Source organism: Eulemur rufifrons, chromosome 6 (genome assembly GCF_041146395.1).
Source record: "Eulemur rufifrons isolate Redbay chromosome 6, OSU_ERuf_1, whole genome shotgun sequence".
Lineage (NCBI taxonomy): Eukaryota > Metazoa > Chordata > Mammalia > Primates > Lemuridae > Eulemur > Eulemur rufifrons.
Window position 1 is genome coordinate 30780446 of NC_090988.1, and position 22357 is coordinate 30802802.

The following is a 22357-nucleotide window of genomic DNA, read 5'->3' on the forward strand; positions in this document are numbered from 1 at the left end:
AAATTCCACAACTTTTTTGGTATAGACTTTATTAGAGATGAAATTTGATTCCTGGTTAGTATTCCAGGCAAATTTAAAGAAAGGCATCCTGGTGTTTGCTTTCTTCTGCTCTAAGTAGGCTCTTCACATTTGTTTGAATTAATTTGCAAAGTAAATACTTATATATAAATTAGTATTAAAATAGAAAAATGATAAATAAAAAATAGCAAATATAGTAGATAATCTGAAAGAGCATTAAGACATTTCCCCCACGCCATAACAGTGGTATAAAACATGAATGTGACGCCTGATAGGATCCACAATAAAATAAGAAAATGTTTGTTCATGATTCTTTGTTGAAGGGTAGCACATACCAGCAGAATCCTGAAAAAGATAAACCTAAGTTATTTAGTATACAACTACTATTTTATTTTTTATTTTTTTAGAGATGGGGTCTCACTCTGTCACCCAAGCTGGAGTGCAGTAGCCTGATCAGAGCTCACTAAATCCTCAAACTCCTGGGCTCAAGGGATCTTCCTGCCTCCCAAAGTGCTAGGATTACAGATAGGCTTGAGCCACTGCACCTGGCCTTACAATTACATTTAAGTGATAAGCAACATATTCTACTATGATATATTTTCTGTCAAAATATCATAAAACATACATAAAATCTTTGACAGAAATTTGCAGTTAGCTAATATTTTAAAATATTTATTGACAGTTCAGTCTACTATGATAGGAACACATATGTTCTATATATATACATGCATAATTTTTGTCCTTAAGGAACTTTATAGTCCAAAGGGAAATCCCATCATTTTAAAAAAGGGCTTTTAAAATGCTAATATTATAAAATTTCTATTTAGCAATTTTCTTCTATCTTGTTTCCTTTTAGAACATGGTCCCTATGTACTATGAGGGCAGGGATTGTTTCTTTTGTTTATCACTGTGACCTAGCTGATACACAGTAGATATTTAATAAATATTTATTAAGTGATTGAATGAAGATACTTCAAGACTGCTTCCTAAGTAATAAAATCTTTTGTATGATACTAAAATTCAAGTTATCAGATTCTGTGATATAAAGATATTTATGGCATTCTTACTTATTTGCCCTATAAATTATGGTTTAACAGACTAGAGAACTGTGTTCTACTCCATTGGAGTCACAGATTTAGCTCTAAAATAAGCAGGAATATTATTAGACACAGATGACAGAAAGGAAGCCAAAGAAAAAAGTTCAAACTGTTCTCCAAACAAAAGCATACTCTATCAACTTTTAATTTTAACAAAACCCTAAATATCAAAGTCTTTTCTCCTAGGCATAACATTGTCCTAATTGTTAATTCCAATTGTAATGTCTCTACTAACAAGCAGTTAAATTATCTGCTGGCAAATTTTCCCTCACACTTACATAGGCTGTAACTTTGAAGACAAAAGAGGTAATTTGTATCTTCTTGGTTTGAGGATGCTTTCGAACACTAAAAAAAATGGAAAAAGGGTACATTTAACATATAATAAGCATTGATATAATACATTTTAAGTAATGATCCTTTTTAGTATTTAAGTGTTCTTATTCATATAAAACATGGAAATACACAATATCCAATTAAAGTGTTTTGAAACAATGGCATCTGATGCTTCATCCAAGGATGGGCAAGGTCAACTGAATTGAAATAGCAGAAAATTGAATTTTATAGTTAAAAGGTTTGAGATCAGTCTGAGACTCAGATGATGAAATGACCCTCCCAGGCCACAGAGACAATTATTGAATAAGTATGGATTGTGGGGAATGGATGCGCTTGAAGTTCTGACTGGGGGGGATGGGGTGAGGGGAGGGGATGGGTGCATACCTACACGATGAGTGCGATGTACACTGTCTAGGGAATGGACACACTTGAAGCTCAGACTCGGGGGGATGGGGAGGCATGGGCAATATGTATAACCTGAACTTTTGTACCCCCATAATGAGCTGAAATAAAAAAAAAAAAGAAAAAAGAAAATACATAAAAAAAAAAGGTCAGACTGAAATGTAGACAGCTGTAATGCATAGATAAAAGCATACTAAACTGAAGAATTAAAAACCTAAATACAAATGCCAGTTCTGCCACTGATCTGTTTTCACCTGGAGCAAGATTAATCTCTCTGAACCTCAGTTTTCTCATATGTAAGCTGGGCATAATGTGGTTCCTTCTAGTTTTTGAAAATTAATTGAGATAATCTATATGAAAACTATTTTTTAAATTAAACGTTGCTAAATTTATCATATTAAACATAATTGTCTCTCAGTAGCTTTCTTTCAGTTACTCTCCCCACAAAGATTACCTGTGCAATATATAGTGAGGAAGTAAACTGAGGATTGAAGAAATAAGCTACAGATATAGATTTATATATTTGTTACCTATATATATTTTATATTTATAATGCTTTACAGTTTGCAAAATATCTCCATATATCTCATTTAAAGATCACACAACCAAGTGACATAGACATTATTTTGTCAATTTTACAGAAAACAGAACTAGAGCAGCTATGTGATATAATTAAGACAATATAAATATAAATGATATTTCTGGAATAGACTCCAGATGACTCAGAGTCCAGTCCTCTTTCCCCTACACATCAGCTGTTTATCCCATACCTGCACATTCTATAAATACATATGGATCAAAGGTATCATACATGTGTAGGTAAAATTTAAAGGAAAATACACTCTTCTCCACTTTATCAGGTGAAAGTATTACTTCTCTCCTACATATGTAAAAGTAATGGGGAGAGAGAAAAGAGGGAGATGAAGAAGATGGACTCTGCGGAAAGGGTGTGTGTGTGTGTGTGTGTGTGTGTGTGTTTGAGCTCATGTACCTTTTGGGGGTGGCCAGCCCATGCCATTTTGGAGTTCAAGATTTTTAGGTGTTTTTCAACTCTACTAGACATTTCATTCAGACTTAAACCCAGGTACCACATGATTAAATTGGTTTCCAAATATTTCTATGACATAGGTTAAGTTCATTTTCTTTTCTTTTTCTAATGCCTAAAATATACTGCTTAAAAGTTCAAGACTATACTTAAAATTTCGTGTTTACCCAAGGATGACTATAACCACTACATATAAAACATTCGTATACACCTATATAACCACCTAGATCAAAATAAAGAACATGTCTATGGTTATATCTAACTCTAAATCTTGGTCTGGAGCAGTTATATGGTGTAAACCTACGTAAAAATTCACTGAGTTGTATGTACATTTATGATTGGTCCGTTTTACTCTAGGTAAATTATCTCCCAGTTAAAAAAAACTAAGAAAAAAAAAGCCCTTGTAAAAGTTCGTGTTTATCAAATCAGCTTAGAGGAAAATTTAGTATTTGATGCTTGAATAATCACTTAACACATATTAACATGTATCATATGTATAATATTTAAAAAAGAAACTACCATTTGTACATTATTAGTTGGTTACTAATATAAATAAATCATATTATTCCATTCTATTACCTCTAATCCTATATTAGTATTACTTAAAATATCTCTAAAATAATTTGTCTAATTTTTTATAGGCCAAAGTACTGTCTCACCTGTCCTTTATTTCTTAAGAATAAAAACGAAATGTAAGGTGATATTCATTAGTGCCCTATGGTAGTCTACTAATAATTGCTTTATATCAGATCTTTGGCCATCATTAACACCATCCTCAGATAACTAGTTTTTAAGTTTGCTAGAATATAATTTCCATATAATATTTTTAAAAAGTATAATTATATTAATGATTTCAAAATAAAATAATTGTGTTTTATCAATATCATTTGTGGTAATTGCTGAGTATCAGTCCCATATTGACTCTAATCTTCAGGGTACAGACCATTCTAAGTAACTCTGCTTGTTTTAAAAAACAAGGGCTCCACTGCTTAACTAGAATCTGAAGGCTATAATCTAAGCCTCTCAGTTCAAATAATAAAATTTCACATCTGGGATGGATATGTAGCTTGAGGGAACTTTCCAGAAACTTTGACAAGAGTATGTGTTCGATATCTAAAGCAGAAAAGACACAGGCACCATTAGTAGCTATGGAATTATTTCTGCCTATACATTTTTGAAATGTAAGAAAACAATTGATCATTTACTCTTAACAAAATGGTTCTAAAATATTACCTACTTGACTTAAGGAAACTTAATCTTTGTAAAGAAAACATTTTTCAAAACATTTAAAAGGTATATTTTATAGGACCTGTAATAATGGATGAGGAAGAATATATTTTAATAACATTTTTACCCTTTTGTTTGAGCCAGACTTCTAAAATTATACTCTGTAGTGTGCCCCCAACATCTATCAATATAAAGGATGAAATTTGCTAGAATGTATTAGTGATGATGTTTATTTGCAAGCACAGGTTAGACACTGTAAAGTACCTAAAACATGTACAATTAAAAAGGTAGCAAATGTTTTTGTTTAAAGCATACAAAAACACCTAATATTCAAGTAAAGAAATAGGAAATAATACCCTTCTTGGTTAAATTGGCTGATACAAATGACTTAATTAAGGCCGGGCGCAGTGGCTCACACCTGTAATCCTAGCCCTTTGGGAGGCCGAGGTGGGAGGATTGCTTGAGCTCAGGAGTTCGAGACCAGCCTGAGCAAGAGCAAGACCCTGCCTCTACTAAAAATAGAAAGAAATTAGCCAAACAACTAAAAAATAGAAAAAATTAGCCAGGCATGGTGGTGCATGCCTGTAGTCCCAGCTACCCGGGAAGCTGAGGCAGTAGGATTGCTTACGCCCAGGAATTTGAGGTTGCTGTGAGCTGGGCTGACACCATGGCAATCTAGCCTGGGCAACAGAGTGAGACTCTGTCTCAAAAAAAAAAAAAAAAAAATTAATTGAACATGTGGCTCAGGATTCTGAAAAATTACTAAAGATATTTCAAGTTCTACCTATGCTTCCATTACTTAAATATTCCTTGACAACTGCTATATTGATCCATTCTATATCTTTACCACTAAATGCCATGGCTTTAATCAAATAACACAGCATCTGACCCAAATCAGCATGACTAATATTAGAAAAGCCTCAACTAGTACATGTGATAAGCAAGCCAACGTAGCCCTTAAGGAACTCTGAAATCATTTAATTCATTCAATTTCTTTGTGTTGGCAAGTAAGCCATCTTCAATAAGTAAATATTTACTTTGATCATAATTTTCTACTGAAGTTGCTTTGGGAAGATAATTTCATATCCCCTCCTCCTTCAGCAAAGAAATTCATAAGCATACTTAAACTTAGATCATCAGACAAATATTTAATGATTCTCAAAGAGATGTACTGCTATGATTGGGCTGGTCTCCTTCCCAGCCTCCCCAGAATGACAAACTTATGATCTATTTCCTCTAAAGTGGGAACAGACTGCCCTCCTCCTTGTTGGTCTTCAGGGGCTCTATTCCATCAAGACTTCCACGACTGCTCACAACCACACTGACAATTTCCTCTTTTGAACTCCTGGGGTATTAATTACAGCATAAAGAGCTGCAAACATAACTGAATATTTGATTATATAAAAAATTTTACTTTAAAAAAATGTTACTTATAAAAGATTAGTTACTTTACATCTATATTCATTCATTTATTTATTTAGAGGAAGGGTCTGTCTTGCCCTGTTTCCCAGACTGGAGTGCACAATCTTAAATGTCTGAGCTCAGTCGATCCTCCTGCCTTAGCCTCCTGAGTAACTGGAACTACAGGTGCACTATAGCCACCATGCCTGGCTAATTATTTTTTTATATTTTGTAAAAATGGGGTCTTGATATGTTGCTCAGGCTGGTTTCTAACTCTTGGCCTCAAGTAATCCTCCCATCTTGGCCTCCCAAAGTGTGGGAATTACATGTGTGAGCCACTATGCCTAGCTGATTATTTAATATGTTAGTTTGTCGTAATTTCCTTAAGGCCAAGGACTCTCTGATGCTCCTCTTGTAGCCTCTTTAGAGTTCTGTGCACAGTATTAACACTTGCTTGTTGCCTGATTAAGTGATTCCATGGACAATTCCTTTTCTTCCTGTAAGATGTCATGTATTTTGGCTATTCATTTTATAAGTGGCCATTACTCTTCAAGTCATACTTTTTCTTAGCACCCAAAAAATGTAGAAGAGAATCACAAATGAGAATCTGGGGAAAGGAATGTTGGGGAAAACAGTTTCTGCAATGTTTAGGTTCTGAAGTTGTTTCTATTTCAAATATCTCCAATAGAATCTCTTCCTCTGCAGCACACGGTAGTGAGGAATTCCACAGGCTCATGTGGCTGACGGGGCACAACACACTGCAGTGGTAGTATGTGTGTGTGTATGTCTAGGGTACATAGAGGAGTATATTCAGGGAGTGCTAGAAGTGGTCTAGCAAGTTCACATGAGCTGCAAATGATTATGACAGGATATATCTGTTATAGGAATATGTATGCTTTTTCTGAAATTCTGTTTCTAACATATCTCTTCCAATAATCTTTATGTATTCACACAATAATTTTTTCATTAAAATCAGAGACAGATTATAAAAATATTTTGTTTTTAAAATCATATCAGAAATAAATTAAATAAACAAAATAACTAAATTATGCAGTTTGTTTTATAGCTATATGACACATGGAATGGATATGAGAATTAAAATGCTCAGTATAAGTAAAGTAACAATTATGAATCTGATGAAAAGCTAATACTATTGTTTTCTCATTAAAGTAAAATTATATAACTGAGCTCCAGGACCTTTCCTTTCTCTTCTTTCTATCCTCTTTTCCTATGTAGATAATCTAATATCTTCATAATTTAAAAATCCAACCAAAGAATATTTACTTCAGTTAAAATAAAAGTATAAATAAGAAATTTTTGCCAGGCTCAATGGCTCATACCTGTAATCCTAGTACTTTGGCAGGCCGAGGAGGGAGGATTGCTTAAGGCTGAGAGTTCAAGACCAGCCTGAGCAAGAATGAGACCCTGTCTCCACAAAAAATAGAAAAATTAGCAGGGCAGGGTGGCATGTGCCTGCCTGTATTCCCAGCTAGGTGGGAGGCTGAAGCAAGAGGATTGCTTGAGCCCAGGAGTCTGAGGTTACAGTGAGCTATGATTGTGCCATGGCACTCCAGCCAGGGTGACAGAGTGAGATCCTGTCTCAAAAAAAAAAAAAAAAATTGTAAAGATTTTAATTCTCATTTGATCTTCAAAAAGAAAAAAAAAAAAAAACTCTACTAGAATACCTGAAACAAACTATATAGCTTTGGGATTAATTTGAAAGGTAAAGATTACACCTAGATGAAAATTCTTCCATCTCTTTGGAACAAAGGTAATAATTTTTACTATTAGTTGAGCAAACTCAAACATCCTGAGGAATCTCTTGTGTTCCTTTGAGATTTAAAAGGAGTCCTGGTAAGAAAAATAAAGGAAGCTGGGAAAGATGGCAGTTGCTAATAAGGGATAAAGTGGGTGACAGGTGTGAATGAAGAAACAAAGAGAGAAGAGGTAGATGAACAATGAGAAGACTGAGAACTAAAAGAGAGGCAGGGAAATCTAGAAATCTTTCTAGCCTGAAATAGGGTGAGGAGGTTATAAGAGGGGTCAGGGTAGTGTTATTTTTTACAAACTTTGGTTGTTAATATGACCACAAAGATATGCTGCATAATGCTATCAAACAAATAACTTATTCTCTTAATTAGAGATTTACATATTGTGATCTAGCAACTTTACCTCACTAGATCCTTATAGATAAGCTTTGTTGTTTCCAGATATGGGTTAATCACATCTTCATATTGACAAAGGGCTCCACCAAGGCAAAGATGTTTGAAAAGACAAAACAGGAACTCTTCTCTATCTGGTTGGCTGAATACTTCATATTTTTCTGAATCTTCCATTAGCAAAACCTAAGATAATAAAATTCATCTAAATGTAACATAACTCAAGGTTCTAATTTTTATGTTTTCAAAAGTTTCAATTTATATACTAAAAAATAATCTTACACCTATTTTAAGAACCAATCCTGAAGCAACAGGAAAGAGTAATCAGCAATCTGCACTTATTTGCTTCCATTTTATCATTAGGTACTGATGTGCAAGGAAAGGAACAAATCAAATTTTAAAATAAAGCAGTTAAGTCTCCCCATCTTTCACTTTATTTTTTTATTCTAGCTCATATGTTTAGTAATTGTTTTAGTGCAACTGCATTTTTAGTGTTAGGTCACCTCAAATCTTATTTGGAAATAAATCAGAGCATAAATAAATATCCAAACTTCTCTATCCCATAGTTTTCTCATCTTTGCTTCTATCCAGAGACTAACCACAAATGGTCATTTTCTAAGCCCTCTCACTTAACAGAGTTTGGGTCACTACTCTCCTTACCCCACAGGTACTCTATTTTGAACCACTTGGGTGCTGGAGCCTCATATTCACCTCTCTGTTTCCTGATCTCCTCTAATAAGATCACTTCACGCATCACCTACCTACGTTGATTCTTGTTCTCCTGAGATCTTGCTACCTCCTTCAGAAAGCAGAAAAATAGATCTGATGTGGGAGATTTTCTTATATCTTTCATAAATTGAGATATAAAATCTTTCTCAAACAAGCAAAAACTGAAGTAATTCATCACTACTAGACTAGCTGTATAAGAAATGCTTAAAGGAGTCCTACATCTAGAAGTGAAAGAATGATATCTACCCTTATGAAAACATATAAAAGTACAAATCTCACTGGTAGAGCAAACATACAAATGAGGTAGAGAAAGGACTGAAATGCTATCACTATAGAAAACCACCAAATTGCAAAGATAAACAGTAAAAGAGAAAAAAAGGTAAAAAGAATATACAAAACAACCAGAAAATAATTAATAAAATGACAAGAACAAGTTTTCACATATCAGTAAAAACCCTGAATGTAAACAGATTAAATTTTCCACTTAAAAGATATAGACTGGCTGAATGGATTAAAAAAATACGACCCAACTAACTATATGCTGCCTAAAGAAACTCACTTCACCTATAAAGACACATATAGACTGAAAGTAAAAAGATGGAAAAAGATATTCCACGCACTCAGAAACCAAAAGTGAGCAAGTATAGCTATACTTACATCAGGTAAAACAGACTTTAAGTCAAAGACAGTAAAAAGAGACAAAGAAGGTCATTATATAATGATGAAGGGATCAATTCAGCAAGAGGATATAATAATTGTAAATACATATGCATCCAATACTAGGGCACTGAGATATATAAAGTAAATATTTTTAGATCTAAGGGAAGAGATAGACTCAAGGACAGTAATAGAGACAATACCCCACTCTCTGCATTAGACAGATCATCTAGACTGTCAAAGAAACACTGGATTTAAACTGCACTTTAGACCAAAAGGACCTAACAGACTTGTACAGAACATTTTATCCAACAGCTACAGAATACACATTCTTCTCATCAGCACATGGAATATTCTCCAGGATAGACCATATGTCGGGCCACAAAACAAGTCTCAACAAATTTTAAAAAACTGAAATCCTACCAAGTATCTTCTTAGACCACAATGGAATAAAACTAAAAATCAATAACAAAAACAACTTTGGAAACTGTACAAATACATGGTAATTAAACAGCATGCTCCTGAATGACCAATGAATGGGTCAATGAAGAAATTAAGGAAATCAAAAAATTTCTTGAAAGAAATGAAAATTGAAACACAACATATCAAAACCTATGGGATACAGCAAAAAATATATTAAGAGGGCAGTTTATACCAATAAACACCTATATCAAAAAAGTAGAAAGATTTCAAATAAATAACTTAATGTTACACCTCAAGAAAACAGAAAAGAATAAACCAAAACAAAAATTAGTAGAAGGAAATAAATAATAAAGATCAGAGCAGAACTATGTGAAATACAGACTAAAAAATAATACAAAGGATCCGTGGAATGAAAAGCTAGTTTTTTCAAAATGTAAACAAAATAAAAAAAACCACTAGCTAGACTAACCAAGAAAATAAGAAAGTAGATCCAAATAAAATCAGAAACAAAAAAGGAGACATTATAACCGATACCACAGAAATATAAAAGATCATCAGAGACTGTTATGAGCAAATACACTGGAAAACCCAGAGGAAATGGATAAATTCCTGGACACATATCATCTACCAAGACAGAATGAGGAAGAAACAGAAAACCTGAACAGACCAATAATGACTAAAGAGATTGAATCAGTAATAAAGTCTCCCAACAAAGAAAAGCCCAGGATCAGATGGCTTCACTGACAAGTTCTACCAAGTCTAAAAACAAGAACAAACACTAATTTTTCCCAAACTATTCCAAAAAATTAAAGAGCAGGGAATTCTCCCTAACCCATTCTTTGAGGCCAGTATTACCCTGATAACAAAGCCAAAAGAAGACACAACAAAAAATACAACTACAGTAAATGTCCCTAATGAACATAAATGCAAAAAAACTTCGACAAAATACTAACAAACCGAATCCAACGGCACATCAAAAAGGTAATACACCATGATCAAGTGGGATTTATCTCAATGATGAAAGGATGGTTCAACATATGCAAATCAATAAACATGATACATCACATTAATAGAATGAAGGACAAAAACAATATGATTATCTCAAGAAACTCAGAAAGAGCATTTTATAAAATTCAACATCCTATCATGACAAAAACTCAACAAACTAGGCATAGAAGGAGCATACCTCAACACAATAAAGGCCATATATAATAAATCCACAGCTAACATCATACTGAACGAGGAAAAGCTGAAAGCCTTTCCTCTAAGAACTGGAACAAGACAAGGATGCCCACTTTCACTACTCCTATTGAACAGGGTACTACAAGTCCCAGCCAGAGCAATCAAGCAAGAGAAAGAAACAAGTCATCCAAATTGAAAAAGAAGAAGTGAAATTGACCCTGTTTGCAGATGACATGATCTTATATTTAGAAAAACCTAAAGATACCACCAAAAAACTCTTAGATCTGATAAATTCAATAAAGTTGCATGATAAAAAGGTAACATGCAAAAATCAGTAGCATTTCTAAAGAGTGAAAAAAGAAATCAAGAAGACAATCTCATTTATAATAGCTACAAAAAAGTAATAAAAATGCCTGGCAATAAAAAGTAACCAAGCAGGTGAAAGACCTCTACAAAAAAAACACAAAACCCTGTTGGAAGAAATTGAAGAGGACACAAACAAATGGAAAGACATCCCATGCTCATAGATCAGGAGAATATTATTAAAATGACCACATGACCCAGTATAATCTATAGATTTAATGTAATCCCTATCAAAATACCAATGTCATTTTTCATAGAAATATTAAAAAACAATGCTAAAATTTATATGGAACCAAGGAAGTGCCTGAATAGCCAAAGCAATTCTGAGCAAAAAGAACAAAGCTGGAAGCATCATACTATTAGGTTATTAAGTATGAAATGTCTGATTTCCTTAAGTACTAAGTTTGACAGTTGATATCTTTGACATTTCACTTTGACACTGCTTGTTTTATTTTTATTGTGAAGGTACATCCTTACTCTTTCAAATGCATGGTTTGGTTTGTGATTATCTTTCAAATTTTTTTAGGGAAATTTTTGTGAAACCATGGATAAGTAAAAAATTCATGTTATTTTCTAATATGAGTTCCGTCTTGGAAACAATGCAGTGCAGACAGCTCAAAATATCAATGAAGTGTGTGGGAAGGATGTGGCTGATAAACACACAGTATGTCGATGGTTTGAAAAGTTCCATTTTGGTGACTTTAATCTTGAAAATGAACCACGTGGGTGACCCAAGACCAAAGTGGATAATGATGAGCTGAAAGCTGTAGTGGAAGTGAATCCATCTCAACCTAAGTGTGAATTAGCAGCAAGGTTTGACATTACTATTCCAACAATATTGGACCATTTGAAACAAATGGGCAAGGTAAAGAAGCTGGATAGATGGGTACCGCATGAATTAAACGAGTGTCAGAGGGGAAATCTTCTGGAAGCTTGACTTTTTTTGCTGTCATGATATAAGGTGAACGATTTCTACACTGTATTGTTATGTGTGATGAAAAGTGGATTCCCAAGCATTCAGCACAATGATTGGATAAAAATGAAGTGCCGAAACACATTCCAAAACTGAATACTCATCAAAAAAAGCTAATGGTATCTGTTTGGTGGTCCAGTGCTGGTATTATCCACTACAGCCTCATGAAACCTGGTCTGTTGATTACAGCAGATGTCTACTGCAACCAACTGGACAAAATGATGAAGATGTTTGTGATTAAGCAGCCGAGATTGGTCAACTGAGACAGGCCAATCCTCTTGCAAGACAATGCTCGACCACATCACACAAATGATGCTGCTCAAACTATAGCAGCTGGACATGGAAACTCTCTGTCATCCACCATATTAACCAGAACTTGCACCAACTGACTACCCCTTCTGCCAAGTTCTCGACCACTTCTTGCAAGGAAAAATATCCAATTCTCAACAAGCTATGGAAAACGCCTTGCCTTTCATCGCCACTTGCTCTCCAGGCTTCTTTGCTGCTGGCATAAACAAGCTACCACTAAGATGGCAAAACTGTGTTGATAGTTTAGGCACACACTTTGATTAATTGTACTGCTTCTTGTTTGATATATAATAAACTGAACTTTTAATTTGAAATTGGACATTTCATATTTAATGACCTAAATACCTGACTTTACATTATATTACAAGGCTATAGTAACGAAAACAGCACAGTATTGGTATAAAAATAGACACACAGACCAATGGAACTGAATAAAGAACCCAGAAATAAGTCCACATATTTATAGCCAACTGATTTTTGACAAAGGCACCAAGAACATACATTGGGGAAAGGACATCTTCTTGAGTAAATGATGTTAGTAAAATGGAATGTCCAAATGCAGAAGAATGAAACAAGATCCCTCTTGCCATATATAAAAATCAATTCAAAATGGATCAGATCTAACCATAATTCCTGAAACTTTAAAACTACTAGAAGAAAACATAGGGAAAACACTTCAGGATATTGGTCTAGGCAATGAATATATGGCTAAGACCTCAAAAGCACATGCAATACACACACAAAAATAGACAAATGTGTCTATATTAAACTAAAAAGTATGTACAGCAAAGGAAACAATCAACAGAGTGAATAGACATCCTGCTGAAGGGGAGAAAATATTTATAAACTATTAATCTGACAAGGGACTAATATCCAGACTATAAAGGGAACTCAACTCAACAGCAAAAAACTGATTAATCCCATTAAAAAGTGGGTAAAACTTTCCAGAGTATTCTGTTGGGAAATAAATACTCTTTTTAAAAATAAATTGAAGAGGCTCTCCCTGTAGAAGGGATAGTGAATTATCTGAAATTAAAGGTAAGGGTCTTCAGATCCTTACGCCAGAGCAGAACAGTGAAAGACAGAGAGAGAAGAGCTGACATTACCAGTACCCAAAAGGAGGGAAACCCAGACTAAACATTTCCTGAGTAGTAATTTCTTATTCTTGGTAAGGAGGAGTAGAAATTAATATCAGATCCCCACTGTATAGCATGTATATTATCTCATGTTAGATACAAATATACCTCCTTTAATTCAAGAGCAAACTATATGTAGTCTCATTCAGTTGTGTGTGTTTGGTTATTCTCAGTAAGTTAATCTTACTTTCTTCTTAAACTAAATTAAAGAGTACTTTTAGATATTGCTCTAGTGTAGATCAATGCATACAGTGGCTGGATATCTCCCTATCTCCTACAGACAGGATTCCTGTGCCCAGAATGGTAGATCAGCAGCTTTCCTGGTTCATTCCTATCTAGATTTGCAATATATTAGACTTGTACTTCTCTCTTCTCTTCTAATGGAGGAGAATAATAATAGTAGTAGTAGTTAGTAGTAGTTGTAAATATTGTGGAAAGCTTACTAAGTGCAAGGCACTGTGCTAAGCACTTTAAATGCATTATCTCATGTAATTCTCACATTATGGTTATTTTATAGATGAAGAAACAGATGCTTAGAGAGGTTAAGTATCATAGTTGTTAAGTGATAAAGCCTGGATTTGAACCTATGTTTATTTGATGTCAAAGCACAAATTTTTAACCACCTTTAATACTCTCAATAACTATAATAATCACATTAATAATACATTCCAACAACATTTTGTATTTTGTAAAAGTGCACTTAAGCGTTTCAACTCATTTTCTCAATGATTTTTGGGAAAAGGTAGAATGGGCATTTTCATCTCCATGTTGTACAGATAAGATCCTGAGGCTCAAGAGATTGAATGATTTGCCCAAGGTTATTATCTTGTAAATCATAAATTAGGAACAAGGTAAGGTAATTAGGAATTAGGTAATATCCACACATTCTGATTCTAAGTTCAGCGTACTTTTCATTAAAACAAAATTTAATTTAGCTAATCAAATGGCTTTGTTGATTTCAGCAATGATATAAAAAGATTATTTAACTCCAAGGATGTTTACAATATTCATTTGAATATGTAAATAACCCACTTTCCATCCACCATGGTGGGCAAAAGCAACAGTATTAATCTAATGCCACATTTTCCAAGATCATGTGAGGTTAACTCTGGTTTGAGTTTGCTTTTTTGAGGTACATTTCTGGTATTCAGCCTTGTCATTCAGGCACATACTTGAAACACATTTAAAATAAATTAATACATATAAAAATATTCATTTTATATGTTAAGAGCCCCATATTGAAGAAAAATAGCCATTAATTACATAAGCCAGGATTTCTCTACCTCTGCACTGTAGACATTTGGGCCAGATAACTTTGTTGTGAGGGTCTGCCCTCTGAGTTTAGCAGCATCTCTACCCATTAGATGTTAGTAGCACCCATTTGAGAACTAGAGAACTACTGAAATACACAAATAATTAAGGTGATAGTAAAAGTGCTAAGAAGAAATCTACCAATGTAATGATTAATATTGATCATTATTTATTAACAAGAGGTATTTTACAGGCTTTAGGCATGCAAAAGTTTTTGACATTTTGCATTTCCTGAAATAAAATTCCACTGTGAAATTTTAAAATTCTGTACTTACTTTTCGTAACTCATCAGAAATGAGAAATGGATCACAAAAAGAATCTAAACACTTAACAATATGTCCACTGTCTCGTACAATATCTTCATCATATAACCGGTTAAAAAATGACATTGAAAGCTGTGTACAAGGAACGTTTATAGCTTCAATTTTTTTCACTTCAGTTCCTGAAAAAGGATATTTTATAAAGAATAGAGATTGAAAATTAACTTAGTATTCTCAATCATTTCCAAAATAAATCACTATGCAGAGATTCTAAGAAGCAGCCAATTATTACATATTTTTATATATTTAAAAGATATACTAGCTTATGGATTTTATTTAATTTTTATTTTAATCATTAAAAGTTTATAACAAAATCTCACCATTTCAGGACCAGATGAATGTAAATTAGGAATACTTAAAAGTGAAATACATTTTTCTGCGTAGTAGAGGGTTCTTAGACCACCTTTAATGCATGGGAAAAGCACAGGATTGCTTTATATGATTTTGGATTCGTATTATGCTTACTGCCCTATAATCCATATTACAAAAATTTGAATTCATGGGTGTTTGTAAAGTCCTTGAGGGCATCTTGAAAACATTTTCTCTCCATTTAAACATTTCTCCCTTACAGTTAATAAAATAGGAAAAACTAAAAAAAACAAATAAATAAAAAGAAAAGTAAACATTTCTATTTACAGTGCTTACTACAAAAAACAGTTTTCCAAGTCAAGGTACATTTCAAACCAGGCCCTAATCAAGTTATCACAAGTTCAGAATTACAGAAATTTGAAATAATGGCATTTTGTCTATTTTTTTCTTGTAGCTTTAGTTCTTTCCCCCACCCACCTTCCCCATCCCCACACTTATTTCCTGAATATATCTTTCAGGAATGAATTTTCTGCTACTAATGGTTCTATTAAATTATAGAAAGCCACAAAAATTAAAGTGAATATTTTTATTATTACCTCAATCAATCACTGAATCTGTCTCTTATGTACACACATATACATATGTACCCACTCAGATATAAGGGGAGTGGTGTTCTTTTGCTCAAACTTCTAAGGAAATTGTAAATCTAGGTGTGGTGGCCGTTGGTGTATCCCCTCCAGGGATACATTTGCTGGACCTTTGACCTAAAAGCAGCTTGTGCCTAAGAGGAGTAATGCTGGCAATTGTTTGCATTTCTATTTTGGCTGTCTACCTAGAGTCATGCTAGGACCTGTTGTTCTACGTTCTGATCCAGAACTGGACTAGTGTGGAGGCAAGAGAGATGCCAAAGCCAGGAAATGTGTATGCCTCAGTAATTTCAAAAGCTATGCTGCTAAGAGAAGCTCCTTTTGTTTCAGAGGAAAAATCCTCCCCAGGGGATTAGATAAAGTGAAAAGAAGACCATAGAAAATGATAGAGTAGTTCTGAGTAATGTAGAAAGACCAAAGAACAAGAGTAGTGTAGAACCTGACAGTTTCTGAAAATCGGTTGGTGGACACAGGACTGACATTGGGCACAACATTTTAGTTAATCTGTCCTAGGTCTGATTTGGGGAATGGCAAGACAGTTTGGCAAGAGTAATTCAATTCAAACCACTTAATTTGACACACAAAGATAGCATTTGCTATAGACTGAACTGTTTGCCCTCAGAATTCATACACTGAAACTCTACCAACGTAATGGTATTTGGAGATGGGGCCTTTGGAAAGCAATTAGGGTTTGATGGGGGAGGGGATCGTCATGGGGCTTCAAAATATGAATTTTGGGGGTATAGTTCAGTCCATAGCATTTTACCCCAGACCCCCAAATTCATGTTCTTCTCACATGCAAAATATATTCATTCCATTCCAACAGCCCCAAAAGCTTTAACTCATTCTAACATCAACTCTAACGTCTCATCTAAATATATAAATCAGATATGGATGAGACTTGAGGTATGATTCATCCTGAGGCAAAACTCCTCTCCAGCTGTAAACCTAAGAAATCACAGAGAAGTTATGTGCTTCCAAAATACATTGGTGGGACAGGCATAGGATAGTCATTTCCATTATAAAAGGGAGAAATAGGAAATAAGGAAAGAGTGATGGGTGTCAAGAAAGCCCATAACTCAGCAAGGTAAATTCCCTTAGATCTTAAATCTCAAGAATAATCTTTTTGATTTGATATTCTGCCTTCTGGACCCACTGGGTTGGTGGTCTTTCCTCAACCCGGGTAGAGGTCTTTCCTCAACCCAGTAGGGCCCTAAAGGATCTGGGTGGCCCAACTCCCAAGGTTCCATGTTGCTGACTTGGCCCCCAGGTTCTGCAGGGTTGCCCTGCCTCCAAGGCTTTGGCTGAAGGCTATCTGGCCTGTTGAAATGGAGGTAGTGGCCCTGATGGCCCTGATGATCTTTGAACTGCCTTAAATAGCTCTATGATCTGGTCCTGTAGGATCTAAGAAGTCAGACAGCCTGCTTTCATCTCATCTCGTTTTTTCTGGCCCCTTTAGTTCAAAGTGACAGTGTCTTTGCTGGTAGAATTCTCTCTCTATTCCTGACTTCTCTTGAAATGGGTGATTTTGTCTATGACTTGCACCATGATCTCTTTACCAAACGGGCTGTTTATCCATACCCTTGGCATTTTCTTCAGAACCAGCTTTCTCATTTTTACAATATGGATAGGTTTAGAACTTTCTACATCTTCAAGTTTTGGTTCTTTTTTGCTTAATGATTCTTTCTTCAATTCATCTCCCTTTTACATTTTACTATAAGCAAGCCACTACATTTCAATATTTTGCTTAGAAATCTCCTCAGCTAAATCTCCAACTTCATTGCTTGCAAGTTCTACCTTCCACAAAACACTGAAACACAGTTTGTCCAAGTTCTTTGCCACTTTATGACAAAGTTCATCTTTCCTCCAGTTTCCAATAACATGTTCCTTGTTTCTTTGGGAGTTCTCACCAGAATTGCCCTAACATCTATATTTCTAGCATGCACCTCAAGCCTCTACTCTTTATTCAGTTCCAAAGCCACTTCCACATTTTCAAGTATTTGTTATGGCAGCACCTCACTTCTCTGTACCGAAATAGGTATTAGTCTGCTTAGGCTGCTATAACAAAATACCATAGTCTGGGTAGCTTAAACAACAGACATTTATTTCTCAAAGTTCTGGAGGCTGGGAAGTCCAAGATCAAGATGCCAGATGATTTGGTTCCTGGTGAAAGCCTTCTTTTTGGCTTGCAGAAAGCTGCCTTCTCTCCGTGTTCTTAGATGGCAGAATGAGCTCTGGTATTTCTTCCTCTTATTATAAGGGCATTAATCCCATCACGAAGGAAACAGTGTTGGGTCCTCATCTAAACCTAATTACCTCCCAAAGGCTCCATTTTCAAATATCATCACATTGAGGGGTTAGGGCTTAAAACATATGAATTTGGGGTGGAGGCACAATTCATTCCATAGCATATGTTAACTTGTTATATAGGAATTTCATTAAATTATGTCTCCAGTATTTGTAAGATATATTATGAATCACTATGACCCCATATAGAAAGTTAAGAATTACATTGCTTTTTTCCCCCTTAATACTAGCATTATAAAACAGTAGGTATTTCCTTTTTATCTGATGTCTTAAATTAGTACTTTTCTAGCAACCTCATCAACATGGAAATGGCAGAGGCAGAAGAGTGAAAATGGTCAAGGTCTTCAATTCTGGAGCCTGGATATGAATCTTAAACCCGACTTGGACAGCTGGACAAAGCTGCACAACTTAGTTAATGTCTCTGACTCCTCATTTGTAAAACTGGGATATATAATAATACCTCTCTTAGAGTTATTTTGGGAATTAAAGGAAGTAATGTATATGATGTCCTTAGCTGAGCACATAGAAAACATCCATTATATGCTATTGAAAAAAGACAAAGTATGTCACAACAAAGGGGGCAATGGCAGCTGGCTGAGAGAATGAAGCAGCCTCAACAACTGCCATCTAGGCAGTGCAGCTAATAGTGAAGGAGGCTCCATCATCACTTTCTTTAGAACTGATACACTTGCCAAAAGAATGTCTTTTCTCCTATTTTAAAAAGCTGTTTCTTTTGCTTATAGAGGTCCCCAGAGGAAAATTAGAGGAAAGAAGACTGATATACTAGAAAAAGAAAAGTAAGAGATAAAAATGAGCTAATGGAAGACTACTAGCAATCTACTAAAACTTCTACTTCTGAAATGGAGTGCTACCCTTCTGCTCTACTTTTCAGAGTATTTGGAATTCATCCTATCAGGCACATGTGGAATTTTAGAACCTCTCTTTTTGCAATGCTTTCTTCAAATATTAGAAAAAAGTCAGTGCCATTTTGTGTTATGTACCAATATGGGGGAAGGTTGAAAACTTATTTGAGTGAACCTTATTTTTTCAAATGAATTAACTAAAATTACTGTAAAAATGTTTTATAAACACTGTGATACATGGCTCTGATTATTTCCTTTTAAAAATTTTGAGATGAGTAAATATATTTGCTCAGATACTCAGTTTAACGTTGTAAGCAGCCTGAAGATCATGCTGTACCAGCTTTTGGTTCTTAAATTTTGCAATAGTCTTTAGCCAAAAGCAATAAAATCTGACCTACTAAGTCTAACTGTTATGAACTGTCTGTAATCTTGTTCTTGACTAATACTATAAGAAAAGTTACTTTCTTTTCTTGGGCATGGTGGCTCACGAACTTTGGGAGGCCAATGTGGAAAGATCACTCGAGCCCAGGAATTCAAGACCAGACTGGGCAACACAGTGAGAACTCATCTTTATAAAAAATTCAAAAATTAGCTGGGCATGGTGGTACATGCCTGTAGTCCTATCTACTGGGGAGGCTGAGGTGGGAGGATAGCTTGAGCCCAGGAGTTTGAGGTTGCAGTGAGCTATGATCACGCCACTGCACTCCAGCCTGGATGACAAACCAAGACCCTGTCTTTGAACATAAAAAATAAAATAAAATCAATTTGCATTTTTTTTTTTGAGACAGAGTCTTGATATGTCTCCTGAGCCAGAGTGCAGTGGCACGATCACCGCTCACTGCAACCTCAAACTCCTGGGCTCCAGTGGTCCTCCTGCCTCAGCCTCCTAAGTAGCTGAGACAATAGGCATGCACCACTACACCCAGCTAATTTTTGTATTTTTTGTAGAGACAGGGTCTCATTTTTGCTCAGGCTGGTTTCGAGGCTTAAGCGATCCTTCTGCCTTGGCCTCCCAAAGTGCTAGGATTACAGGCGAGAGCCACCATGCTCGGCCAATTTGCATTTTTTTTGAGTACAAATCCATACCAACCAGAGTCTCCTTCTAAATGGAATGTTGCTTTTACTTATTCTATTGTTAAGAGACCTCAACCTAAAATTTAAAATACAGTGCTCATGTTTTTGTTTTCAAAGTAGTGTTTTATTAACTCTCTGACTTTTTTCCTTGATCTGAGAGTTACTTAAGAGATTTAAGTGAGTGTTGTGTTTGGGTAATTTTCTTTAAAAATTTCTAGCTGTTTCAATGTATTATAAAAATATTACTATTAAAAAGTTTGCCTTTGAGAACTTAAGACTCTCTCCTCCATGATTTAATATATCATTATTATAAAAAAAGTTCCATGGTTGGCTTATTCATCTGTCACAAATTCATGTCACCATTCCAATTGAGATTTTGCTCAAGCATCCCCTTATCAGTTGAATCTTTCCTGCTCCTTTCCCTCTGAGTAGAACTGATCACTCCCCTTATTTTGTTCCCGATTCTATGATAGCACTTTTTATACATTGTTACACACACATACATATATTTTAACATCTCAACAAGTTCCTTGAGTATAGGTTTTCTCTTATTTGCTTTAATGTTGCCCACATCTCGCAGAGTACATGGAAGATATAAAATAAATACCTTTCAAATGAAAAAAAGAGAGAAAAATTGCTCTTATGTGCTAAGCCAGGACAGTAGCAATAGACTCCCAGCAGAGAGATACAGGGCAGGCCTGGCACAGTTGGTCATACTTGATTTTGTTTCTATCAAACAGATGAGTCATTATTCACAATTTGTATTTTAATAATAAAAATTCGGAGGCAAAATTTGTGATAACAGTAAAATAGTTACCTGAAAAGATGAAAATAAATTTTATTTACCTAATGTAACCCACTGTCCAGAAGAATCTGAAAGTAACTTCAAATTGGGAATAACATTTGGGTGTTTGAAAAAAGCCTAAAATACAGATTTGAAGGAAACAAGTTAGACTCTTTATTATAAACAATGGTAAATTAACTATAATAAAATCTCATTTAATTCAAATAGGGAGAAAACACAATTTTGAATTGGTAAATGTCTAAGTAATAATAAATGTTTTAAAAAGAAGTTTTATTACATTTAAATTGGGACAATATGAATGACATTGTGTATCCAAGTACAGATGTCTTTGGGATTTAATTTAATAAATAGAAAATAATGATTTTCAGTAAATATTTGGAGGTTATATAATGTTTGAAAACTTTGTTTTCCTTCAATCTTGTTTTCTGAATTGTCTTAGTAACCACTCACATACTAGATCTAAATCTAAAAGTAACTATCAATTTAATTCTTTTTCAGGGGCATGTAATAGAAAAGTGATAAATTTGACTTCATAAAATGAAAATTTTCTATATGGCAAAAGACAATAAAGTAGACAAGAGTTTTAGTTCCAAACATCAGCAACTGATTCAGGCTGAAAAGGCACAAGCAATTTTTATTAAAAGCATCCCTGGCAGTCCAGAAAATTTTCAGGAGGTGGAGTGCATCAGGCTCAAAGTTAGACCCAGGAATGATCCAGAATCACTGCAGGACTGCCCTGATGAGGAAACTGCCACTCTTGCTGCATCCCCATCAAGTACTAGAGGAAGCCACTACCACTTTCTCCCATCAAGTACTAACACGGTTCAACCCTGCTTAGCTTCCAGTATCAGGTATGTTCAGAGCGGTCATAGAACAAGGCCACTCCTATTTTACACCTGCCTGAAAGCTGGATGCCTTTGCCTCCACCTTTGCCAATGAATGGATTTTATGTGCCCCCTTCCTTAAGTTGCTCACTTCAAAATCCCAGTGGTGATGAGCCTGATCGGTAAACCTAAGTCCCAGGCTCATGCTGTGAATGCAAGGGAGTTCCTTGCATTTTGGGGGGTTCCACTTGGACTTTCCAAAAATTAAGGGTGGAAGTTAACTCCAAATCACATGGGTGTTCAAAAGGTACTGGGCAGCCAGAAAATATAATGTCCATGATGAGCAATAAATAAAAGAAAAACAACAGACAGAGAGAAAATATTTGCAACAAATACGATAAAAAGAAAGGGGAAGTTAAAATATCCAGTGGTTAAAACAAAAG

At 34.9% G+C, this 22357-nt stretch overlaps 1 protein-coding gene across 3 annotated transcripts in view; it reads right to left on the reverse strand.

Annotated features, from left to right (window-relative positions):
- Positions 1–234: 234 nt before the first annotated feature.
- Positions 235–22357, reverse strand: part of CFAP300 (cilia and flagella associated protein 300) — a 29925-nt gene continuing 7802 nt past the window's right edge. Inside the window, exons 3-7 of one of the 3 annotated variants that reach the window (XM_069469022.1) lie at positions 21132–21207; positions 15041–15207; positions 7696–7868; positions 1394–1460; positions 235–363 (exon numbers count right to left, since the gene is read on the reverse strand). In XM_069469022.1, coding sequence (XP_069325123.1) covers positions 235–363; positions 1394–1460; positions 7696–7868; positions 15041–15207; positions 21132–21207 — 612 coding nt within the window. Of the gene's footprint in view, positions 364–1393; positions 1461–7640; positions 7869–15040; positions 15208–21131; positions 21208–22357 lie in introns of those variants that run through there. The other 2 variants (XM_069469023.1, XM_069469024.1) reach the window with 2 other exon arrangements.